This window comes from Martes martes (assembly GCF_963455335.1).
Source record: "Martes martes genome assembly, chromosome: X".
NCBI classification, from domain to species: Eukaryota; Metazoa; Chordata; class Mammalia; order Carnivora; family Mustelidae; genus Martes; species Martes martes.
The window spans coordinates 44122566-44133400 of record NC_137897.1 but is presented as its reverse complement, the minus strand read 5'-3'; the positions used below and the strand labels follow the sequence as shown (position 1 = coordinate 44133400).

At 45.9% G+C, this 10835-nt stretch overlaps 1 protein-coding gene across 1 annotated transcript in view; it reads left to right on the top strand.

The window, feature by feature from the left end:
* The first annotated feature begins 8444 nt into the window (after positions 1-8444).
* Positions 8445-10835, top strand: part of PHF8 (PHD finger protein 8) — a 93606-nt gene continuing 91215 nt past the window's right edge. The window contains exons 1-2 of the mRNA XM_080795417.1: positions 8445-9046; positions 9973-10162. Of these exons, the coding sequence (XP_080651543.1) occupies positions 10065-10162 (98 nt within the window). The 5' untranslated portion in view covers positions 8445-9046; positions 9973-10064. The remainder of the gene's footprint in view (positions 9047-9972; positions 10163-10835) is intronic.

Genomic DNA, 10835 nt, shown 5'->3' with positions numbered 1-10835 from the left:
TTATTTGACAGAGAAAGAGACAGAGAGAGAGGGAACACAAGTGGGGGGGAGTGGTAGAGGGAAGGGTCCCCATTGAACAGGAAGCCCGATGTGGGGCTTGATCCCAGAACCCTAGGATCATGACCTGAGCCAAAGGCAGATGCTTAACAACTGAGCCACCCTGGCACCCCTCAATGACAAAATTATTAAGAAGGGAGTTGAGGGAAATTGGAAGGGGAGGTGAACCATGAGAGACTATGGACTCTGAAAAACAACCTGAGGGTTTTGAAGGGGCGGGGGGTGGGAGGTGGGAGGAACCAGGTGGTGGGTATTAGGGAGGGCACGGATTGCATGGAGCACTGGCTGTGGTGAAAAAACAATGAATACTGTTATGCCGAAAAGAAATTAAAAAAAAAATCTGAAAAAAAAAAGAATGTCAAGACAGCAAACCCACAGGTGGCACATTCTTAAAGCAAGCCTGGAGGAGTGGGTTTGTGTCCTCAACCTAGTAGTTTGGCACCTGAGGGACCATTCTGCTAGTTTTTATCCCAAGTGAGTGTAAACCCTCTTTTGGTTTCTGTGATTCAGATTATGTGAAGAATGGTTGAATACCTTCCCCCAATCTGAGAAACACCAGTTGTTTTTATTTTTTTATTTTTTATTTTGTTATTAACATATAATGAATTATTAGCCCCAGGGGTACAGGTCTGTGAATCGCCAGGTTTACACACTTTACAGCACTCACCACACCAGTTGTTTTTAAATCCAACCAGTGGAGTAATGGAGTGGCGAAGGGCCTAGACTCTGGACCTGCATCACCAGGAACTCCATCTTGGCCACGGACTAGCTATATGACCTTGAGCAAGTGATAAAGTCTCTATTCAGGCATACCTTGTTTTATTGTACTTTGCTTTATTGTGCTTTGAATATAGTAGGGTTTTGTTTTTTGTGTTTTTTTCTTTTTTTTACAGATTGAAGGTTTGTGGCAGCCTTGCATCAGCAAATCTATTTGTGCCTTTTTTCCGATGTCATTTGTATCTCTGTGTTGCATTTTGGTAATTCTTACAATATGTCAAACTTTTTCATCATCATCATTATTATTATTATATTTCTTATGGCGATCTCTTATTAACAATCTTTGATGTTACTGTTGTCATTGTTTTGGGGCACTATGAATTGTGCCACATAAGGCAGGAAATTTAATTGATAAATATTATGTGTGTTCTGTTTGCTCCACCCTCCAGCCGTTCCCCATCTCTCTCATTCTCCTCAGGCCTCCCTATTCCCTGAGACACAATATTGAAATTAAGCTAGTTAATAACCCTACAATGTCCTCTGAGTGTTCAAGTGAAGGGAAGAGTTACAGGTCTTCAAACCAAGAGCTAAAAATGATTAAGCTTAGTGGGGAAGACATGTTGAATGCCAAGATAGGGCAGAAGCTGGGCCTCTTGCATCAAACAGTCAAATTGTGAATCCAAAAGAAAAGTTTCTGAAGGAAATTAAAATTGCTACTCCAGTGGACACACAAATGGTAAGAAAGTGAAACAGCTTTGGGGCACCAGGGTGGTTCAGTCAGTTAAGCATCTGCCTTCAGCTCAGGTCATGATCTCAGGGTCCTGGAATCAAGCCCCATGTCAGTCTCTCTGCTCGGCGGAGGGCCTGCTTCTCCTTCTCCCTCTGCCTGCCACTCTCCCTGCTTGTGCTGGTTCTCTGTTAAATAAATAAAATCTTTATTTAAAAAAAAATAAAGTGGAACAGGCTTATTGCTGATATGGAGGAAATTTAGTGGTCTGGATAGAAGATCAGACCAGCTACGACATTCCCTTATGCCAAAGCCTAATCCAGAGCAAGGCCCTAACTCTTCAATTGTGTGAAGGCCGAGAGAGGTGAGGAGGCTGCAGAAGAAAAGTTTGAAGCTAGCTGAGGTTGGTTCATGAAGTTTAAGGAAAGAAGCAGTCTCTAAACACAAAGGTGTAAAGTGAAGCAGCAAATGCTGATGTACAAGCTGCAGCAAGTTATCCAGAAGATCTAGCTAAGGTAATTCATGAAGGTGGCTATGTTCAACAACAAATTTTCAATGTAGACAAAACGGCCTTCGATTGGGAGAAGATGCCATCTAGGACTTTCATAGCTAGAGAAGAGAAGCCAGTCTCTGGCTCCAGGCTGACTCTCATTAGGTGCAAATGCAGCTGGCGACTCTTAGGTGAAGCCAATGCTCATCTACCATTCTGAAAACCCTAGTGCCCTTAATGGGGTTCACGGCTGGCTCAGTCAATAGAGCACGTAACTCTTGATCTCAGGGTCATGAGTTTGAGCCCCACATTGGACACAGAGTTTATTTTTTTCCATTTTATTTTATTTCTTTTCAGTGTTCTAGCATTCATTGTTTATGCACCACACCCAGTGCTGCATGCAATATGTGCCCTCCATAATACCCACTACCAGGCTCATCCAACCCCCTACGCCCTCCCCTCCAAAACCCTCAGTTTGTTTCTCAGAGTCCACAGACTCTCATGGCTTGAGATTTTATTTATTTATTTGACAGACAGAGATCACAAGTAGGCAGAGAGGCAGGTGGTGGGAGGGGGGGGAGGGTAGGCTCCCTGCTGAGCAGAAAGCCCGATGCAGGGCTTGATCCCAGGACCCGGAGACCATGACCTGAGCCGAAGGCAGAGGCTCAACCCACTGAGCCACCCAGATGCCCCTAGAATTAAAAAAAAAAATTCTGCTAAATTACTCTGCCTATGCTCTATAAATGGAACAAAGCCTGGATGACAACACATCTGTTTATGTGGCTTACTGAATATTTTAAGCCCACTATGGAAACCTACTGCTCAGAAGAAAAGATTCCTTTCCCAAGGACAATGTACCCAGTCACCCAACATTTCTGATAGAGATGTATGTACAATGAGGTTAATGTTGTTTTCATGCTTGCTATGCAACATCCATTCTCTAGCCCATGAATCAAGGAGTAATTTCAACTTTCATATCATTACTTAAGAAATACCTTTCCTAACAGTATAGCTGCCATAGTGATTTCTTTGATGAACCTAGGCAACGTAAATGGAAAACCTTCCAGAAAGGATTCACCATTCTAGATGCCATTAAGAACATTCATGATTCATTGAAAGAAGTCAACATATCATTAATAAGAGTTAAGAAGTTGATTCCAAGCAGAGAGTTTTCCCTCTCAGACCCTTGATTTCCCCCTTCAGCCAAAGAAAAGGTGATTGTTTCATAGGCTTGTGCCTGCAACTAGGACCCTGCAATGGTCATCAGATCCCCTGGGGGGATTTCAGACACATTGAAGGAGAAAGGGGGGACTCATCTGCACAGCTCCAGACAGTTCTTCACCCCTCTCCCTCCACTCATTGCCACTAAGGAGTTGCTGATCAACCCTGTGGCCCAGGAGCAGTGCAGAGCAGACAACCAGACCTGCATGGCCCCTTCCCTTCACAAGCTTGAAGAAAGGCAGGATGCCTGCCACCTGAGCCCTCTCCACCAAGGGTTTCATTCTTCCTCTGAGGCTCTGATGGGGGTGGGTGCCCTCTGCCAGGCCCAGCACATGATTGGAAGAATGAATTAAAAGCCCAGTTCTTACTGTTAAGTTTTGCTATGCAATCACAGCTGCCATGATAGATATTTTTTATCAGTGCTTGGTTGGTTTTAAATAAAATGCACTCTATTCCTAAAAAAAAAAAAAGTCATGGGTGACTTTTGACTTTGAGGTGTTCAAGACTTCAGTGGAGGAAGTATTTGCAGGGTTTGAGGGATTGACTCCACTTTTGAAAGAAGTTCTACTGTGGATAAAATGCTATCAAATGGCTCTACATGCTATAGAGAAATAATTTCTGAAAGGAAGAGTAAATCGATGTGGCAAATTTCATTGTTGTCTTATTTTAAGAGATTGCCACAGCCACCCCAGCCTTCAGCATCCATCATCCTGATCAGCCAGCAGCCATCAACACTGAGGCAAACCCTGCACCACCAGAAAGATTACAACTCGCTGAAAGGTCAGATGATTGTTAGACTTTTTTAGCAATGGAGCTTGAACTCATGGCCTCAAGATTAAGAGTCATGTGCTCTATGGCCTGAGCCAGCCAGGTGCCCCAACAATAAAGTATTTTTAAATTGAGGTATCTATGTTGGTTTTTTAGACATAATGTTTTTGCACACTGAATAGGCTAGTATAATGTAAACATAACTTTTATATGCACTGGGAAACCAAAAAGTTCATTTGACCCACTTTATCCTGATATTCACTTCATTGCAGTGTTCAGGAACTGAACCCACCATATTTTTAAGATATGCCTGTATTCCTTATACTTAAAATAGGGGTAGTACCAGTCCCTACTTTACAGGGTTGCTCTAAGGATTGAGTGAGTTAATGCATGCATATAAGGAGCCTAGAACAGTGCTCAGCACATCGTAAGTCCTCAGATAATGCTACTTGTCATTATTTTGCTTTTGTTTTCATTGTCCTTGTACTTCTCAGTCTGTTTTGGAGCAAACCCGTTCTTCCTCATGTAATGTTTTCCATTTCCCTCTCTTTCTCCTGTACTTTATAGTCCACTTTAGCCCTTATCATTTTTCATCTAACCAGTTAGATGTACATAACATATGCAGAGAGATGAATTGGAAAAGAGGCCACTGAGGTTCCCCCTAAGGAAGTAGTCAGGGACTGAGTGGTGGGCAGGGGGTATCTTCAGCCTGTCTGAATGTTTAAAATGGGAATGCATTTACTATTGTTTCTGCAATTAAAAGGAAATGTTTATAACTGCTAAGTGGAGGTGGGGTAGGGGAGGAAAGACTCCAGGGCAGCCTCTTTCTATGGCAGCCAGTTCACATCATGCACTGATGCTATAAGGGACACAACCAGACGACACATTTTCAGGGCTGCAGCCAGCTGCCACCATCCATGGCAGTGCCAAGAGTTCCTTTGTCCGCAAAATATGCCTCAGATTCACCTCTCTGTCGGTTTTGCCTTTCCCATTAGCCTTTAGCATGTCCACCCTGCTGCCCAAGGACACCAGGAAGGAACTCTGGCGGATGAGTACTACTGTACCTGGGTCAGATGCCAGCTCCTGTGAAGGCTTTCTTGACATACCAAATGAACATGTTTGAATTAACTGTGGCTCTTTGTTCCCACACATGTTGTTGATATCTGCCTAGGCAGCACTTAGGGTTTGACTTTTTTCGGCCTTGTGTTGTTCATCGAACTTTGACTCTCTCATTAGACTGTTTACTCGGTAAGGGTAAATACAGGGTCTCTTCTTCATGGCTGGAGACCCCACCCCAGTCACCACCTGTACCTGGCCCAGCCCATCATAAATGCTCAGGAAGTGTTTTATTGAAAGGTACCCTGAACTGCCCCCCCACAAGAACACATTAGGACTTTTTGCACTTCTTATTCCTTCTGCCCTGTCCCTTGCCACTTCATATTATTCAGATCTCAGATTACACACTGCCTTCTCCAAGCGCCCTTCCTTGAGTACCCTAACTAAAAACAGACTAACTTCTACCCAAATCCTTCTCTATCTCATAACTTGTTTTATTTCCCTCATACCACTCACTGTAATCTGAAATTCTCATGTTTGACTCACTTTATTGTCTGTTTCCCTAGCTGGGATGTGAATCACAGGAGGGCAGGGACCTTGTCTTTTTGTGTTTGCCTTGAGTCCCCAGTGCTTAGGACAGTGACTGGTATATAGCACGTGCTCAATAAATATATGAATGAAACTCTATTTGTTTGGTTATTGACTGATCCCTGAGTAGAATGTCAGCTCCATGGAGGCCAGGATCTTATCTGGGTTATCACTACATCCTCAGCACCTAGCATGGTGCCTGGTGCATAATAAATGCTCAAGAATTTCTGGGTCAGTGAATTAATGTCTCACGCACACTTTAACACAACATGCTCCAAACTGAACTTAGTTTCTTCTTCTCCACCAAACCTGCTTTTCCTTCTGTGCACTCTAGTTCAGTCAATGGCATCATTATCCACTCCTGACACCCAAACCAGAAATGAACTCACACTCCTTTCACTCCCTCACGTACTAGTTTCAATTAGTCTCCAAGCCCTGCCTATTCAACCTCCAAAATATTCCACTTATCTAACCCCTTTCTACCTGTGTGGCAGCTATCTTGATTCAGTTCTCATCTTTTTTTTTTTTCTTTACTAATGCAACAGCCTCCTCCCTCCTGTCTCCCTTCATTTTTCCTTTTTATTATGGAAGACTTCATAACATTACATGGCATCCTTGTGCAGGGGCCATGTTAATCTTTTTTGTGTCTTTCCAATTTTATTATGGCCAAAATGAGTCCATCCTGCCTCCTTGTGAAGCTAAGAAGGCTTTAGCTGTGGGACCTATCACTTGCCATATGGTTATGTTGTCATATGTTTTTATAAAGTTTGCAAACTATATTTAAAGCACAATTGGGGGACGCCTGGGTGGCTCAGTTGGTTAAGCGGCTGCCTTCGGCTCAGGTCATGATCCCAGCGTCCTGGGATTGAGTCCCACATCGGGCTCCTTGCTCGGCGGGGAGCCTTCTTCTCCCTCTGTCTCTGCCTGCCACTCTGTCTGCCTGTGCTCACTTGCTCTCTCTCTAACAAATAAATAATTAAAAAAAATTTTTTTAAAGCACAATTGGTTAAAACTGCTTTCCTCTTCCACTGGTTTCCTCCTAGTCACACTTTCTCTTGTATTAGGTGGTGTTGGAGCTACCTGACATTTTTGAGACCCAGCTAAGTGAAAGCTGATTTAGGAGTTACATTTAGTTTGGGTTTGGTGAGACATTGTATCTCTTCGATTTATAATTATTACTCAGGTGTAGTAATAGCTTCTAGAAATACTCTGTCCACCTTTGAGCCTAATTTTGTATTCACGACTCCATATTCTTTTCTTAAAGTCCTACCTCATAAACTGTATAAGCTTCAGGTCCCACTAAACCTCGATTTTCCCCTGGCTAAGACACAAATGTGACTCAGTTGCTCTCGCTCAAACACTTTCAGTGGTTTGTTATTGCTTACAGGGTAAAATCTAATATTTAATTTCTCTTTGTAAACGTTTTCTCATGTGCTTCTATGCATTTGTACATGTTGATTCTTTTATCTACCATGCTCTTGCTTGTTAATTTATTGGACCTACAGATCTCCCTGACACCTTCCTTGACAGCAGTAAGCAACTTCTGATGCACTTTCATGATTTTATTTTGCACTTTGCAAGAGGTACCTGTGTGCTTACTGGACCTTGTAATCCAATTGTTGACTTGCAAGCTTGTCTCCTGCCTCCGCTCGCAATTTTCCCGCTGCAGAGTCCCTCTTCAACATTGTATCCCCAGGGCCTAAGCCACCACTACTTAGAAAATTGGTGTGCACACATATATTTTCTTGTTTAAAGTGGTGGGAACCTTTAAAAAAATGAAGTAGTGTGAGGATTCCTAGAGAATATTCTAGAATGTCAGGAAACACCAGCGCCATGTTAAAGCATGTGTGTGGAGCTCCATTCTTTCAACCCCTTCTCCCACCCAACCCCCAGGCTGTAGTCAGAACATCTTGGGACTTGTGCATGAAAATCCTACACTGTATCTGAAGCAAACTGAACTGAAATAGTGGAGTCAAAGAAAAGAGAGTTCAGAGGGCGCTGGGAAGTCTACAGAAGCTTTATGGAGGAACTAGGATTGAGGGACCAATTGAGGGACCAACGACAGAACACGGGGGTAGTAGAGGGTGCAAAGTTCAACTTCTCGGCTCTGAAATTCAAGCCACGTGTCTTCCCTAAGCCCGTGTGGTCACTTGATAATAGTAAGAGAGCTTCCCTTATAGGGTGAAGAATAAACGCTTCAGAGACGGTGCAAAACAGCCTAGCCACTGAATGTGCTCGAAGAACAGAAGCTGTTGTGCGTACTCCACCCCTTCCCTGGCCCAAGCCCGCCCCCACCGTCACCCATTAGTTTTGCCAGTTTGCAGTCACTGAGTTCACCTCCTCTCATAGGACGAGAAGGCTGAGGAGGGGGAGGGAGGTAGGGAAGGAAGGAGTGGAGGAGTGAGTGTGTGTGTGTGTATGTGTTGGCGCCGGGGGGTTGGGGGTGGTGGTGGTGCTTAACTCCCCGTTTACCCCGAGGAAGAGGAAAACTGGGAAGGCTCTGGCCCCACTCAAAATGGAGCCAAGCGACTGCCTCGCCTAAGATGGTGGCTTAAGGTCCTCAGCCTCGATTGGTTACCTAGAGGAAACGAACAGGACCAAAGGTAGCCGAATCCCGTCCCCTTTTCTCAAGGTGGCGCCCCGCCTCTGCTGGCGTCACGCGGGAGCCGCTAGCTTCCCTTCCCCGCCTCTGCCGCGGTTACCTCCTGTGCCCAGCCCTCATAAGATGGCGGTCGGGTAGCCTCCCCGCGGCGGCGCCGCCACTCTCAATATGGGAGCTGTTTACCCCATATTTCTCCTCCCCTCTTCGCTTCAACTTCCTCCTTGTTTTGAATAAACTTTATTGACTACTTCGAATCGCCTACCACTGCCACTGGGCTGCTCCCGGCGACTTTTCAGGCAGTTTTCTCTCCGACCTGGCCGCAGGCGCATCTAATTCCTGGTTGGCTTCCTCGCGGCGATCTCCCGCTGGCCCAGCGACGACGCCGTTTGCTTGTTCACCGGGCGGCCACCGACTAGGCCCGAACCGCGGGCTCCAGTAGGCCTTAACGCCGGGCCCGGAGCAAAACCGTGGGGGAAAGCTGCCCTGAAGCACTACCGGGCGCCCGTGGCCGCGAGACCCAGCGGGTGGTTCTGCGGAAAGGCGAGCAAGGTTCGCAGCGTTGCCGTGACGATCCCAGAATTCGGCGCGCGCTGCCGGTGGGGCCGGAACTGCTGGCCGATCCTCCGCTCAGCTAGGCGCCCAGGCGCTCCAGAGCGAGCCCGGCTCCCGGCGCGTCGCTGGAACTGAACTTCGCGAGTGTGAGCAATCCCTGCAGCTTTGCAGATGAGGAGGTCTCTGTAGGGCTTGGGACGAAAGACATTCTTGTCAGGTTTGGGGCGTGAGGAGGTTCCTGTCATTTTGGGAGGCGTGAGGAGATCTCGTAAGTTTCGGGGGCTTCAAGAATATTCCTGTCAATCTTGGGATCTGTGAGAGCTCTGTCAGTTTTGGGGGACAAGGGAGTCCTCGTCACTTTGAGGGGGCTGTGAGGAAATGCCTGCCCGTTTCTGATCGTTGGGGGGGAAAATCCTTGCTTAGTTGCAGGAGTGTGAAGAAATTCTAGTCAGTTTCAGGGGTTTAAAGGAGATCCTTTTTAGTTTTGGGGGTGCAACGGGAACCCTTTCGTCTTTGAAGTAGGGGACGATCGGATCAGTTCTGAAATTGAGATTTCTTTCATTCGTTGGGGTGATGATACTCCTGACTGGTTGGGGACGGAATGATTTTGAGAGTGAAGGAGAAGACCATTTAAACTCTCAGCACAACCCAGAACTGTGATTTGAGTTGGGCGCCTAGTCTTGTTTGCCTTGTTCTTGAAGGCATCAAGGTAATTGTCGAGTAATCTGAGCCAACTTTCAGGGATCCTTCATCTCTCTCTAGTTGCCCCTATGTTGGGGTTGAGAGAAGGGGCTTTTTCTGATGTACCCCAGCGTATTTCTTTAGGCTCTCGTTTGCGTCATAATAGAGCCCTAGGAAGAAAGGTTGTGAGCAAGGAGAGGGTACAGTGAGGGATCAAAGAAGCTTCCTGAAGGCGTCAGATATTTCCCTGAAACCCGGAAAGAAGTTATCACTGACTCTGGGGGCCGGAGGAGGTAGGGGAAAAAACAACAACAACAAAAAACCCTCGACCGTCAAACGCCGTCCTTTATTTGTTAAGGAAATTCTGGAGGCCGGTGGACTTTTCTCTGATTGCCCCCTACAGCCACACCAGCTGTGTTGCATCCCGGCAGCACTAACTGCCCATTCGTGAACTGAGGGTTGGTACCCTGGGGGACCTGATTCACTAGGTTAAAAAGTGTTGTTTGTGCCCAGCCATCGTCCAGAAAGGACGCGTGCTGCTGCCTGCTGCTTCTCTTGACGCTACGAACCTGGCCCGCCGCAGAGCGCTCCAAGGCCGGGCGAAGATGGCCTCAGTGCCAGTGTATTGCCTCTGCCGGCTGCCTTATGATGTGACCCGCTTCATGATCGAGTGTGACATGTGCCAGGACTGGTTTCATGGCAGGTAAGGAGGGCAGGCCAGGCTGGGCAGGTGCTCATTTGCTCGCTCCTTTCTCAGCCCTGTTTTAGGTTCTCGCTCAGAAAACAACCCGCACCCCGCGCCCCTCCCCCCACTCCAGTGAAGAATTACCTCCAACCCACCTCCCAGACCCAGGTTCTCTCATCCCTTATTGCAGACCAGGGCCTAGCTGACATTGGCTTCTGGTGTCTCCCTTTTTTCTCTTTTCCCATATATTTTTCTTCTTTGCCCCTTTTGACTTTATTTAATTTGCAAAATATTTTTTCAGCCACAAACAATGTATCATTTTTGTACCCTGGCAGTTGTGTTTTGCCTTAGACTCAGGCTTTGTAGGATATAGTACTATATTCTTGAGATAACTGAGTCCAACAAACATGGGTTTCAGTTGTGGCTTTGCAACTTAATATCAGTGTGTCCTTGGGTAAGTTGCTTTGCCTCTCTGAGCCCCATTGTCTTCACTTATAAAATATATCTAATACATCTGTTCTGATTATTTAAAGCATTTTGCATGCACTCAGTGAGTGGAGGCAGAAATACAATAGGATTTCTGTTTCCTCAGTATTTATCTGCAGAACCATCCAACTGAATTGAATTAAGCAGAAGAGATATTGGGTAAAACAGCAGGAATAAAGCCACTAATGAATTTCCTCATTAACCA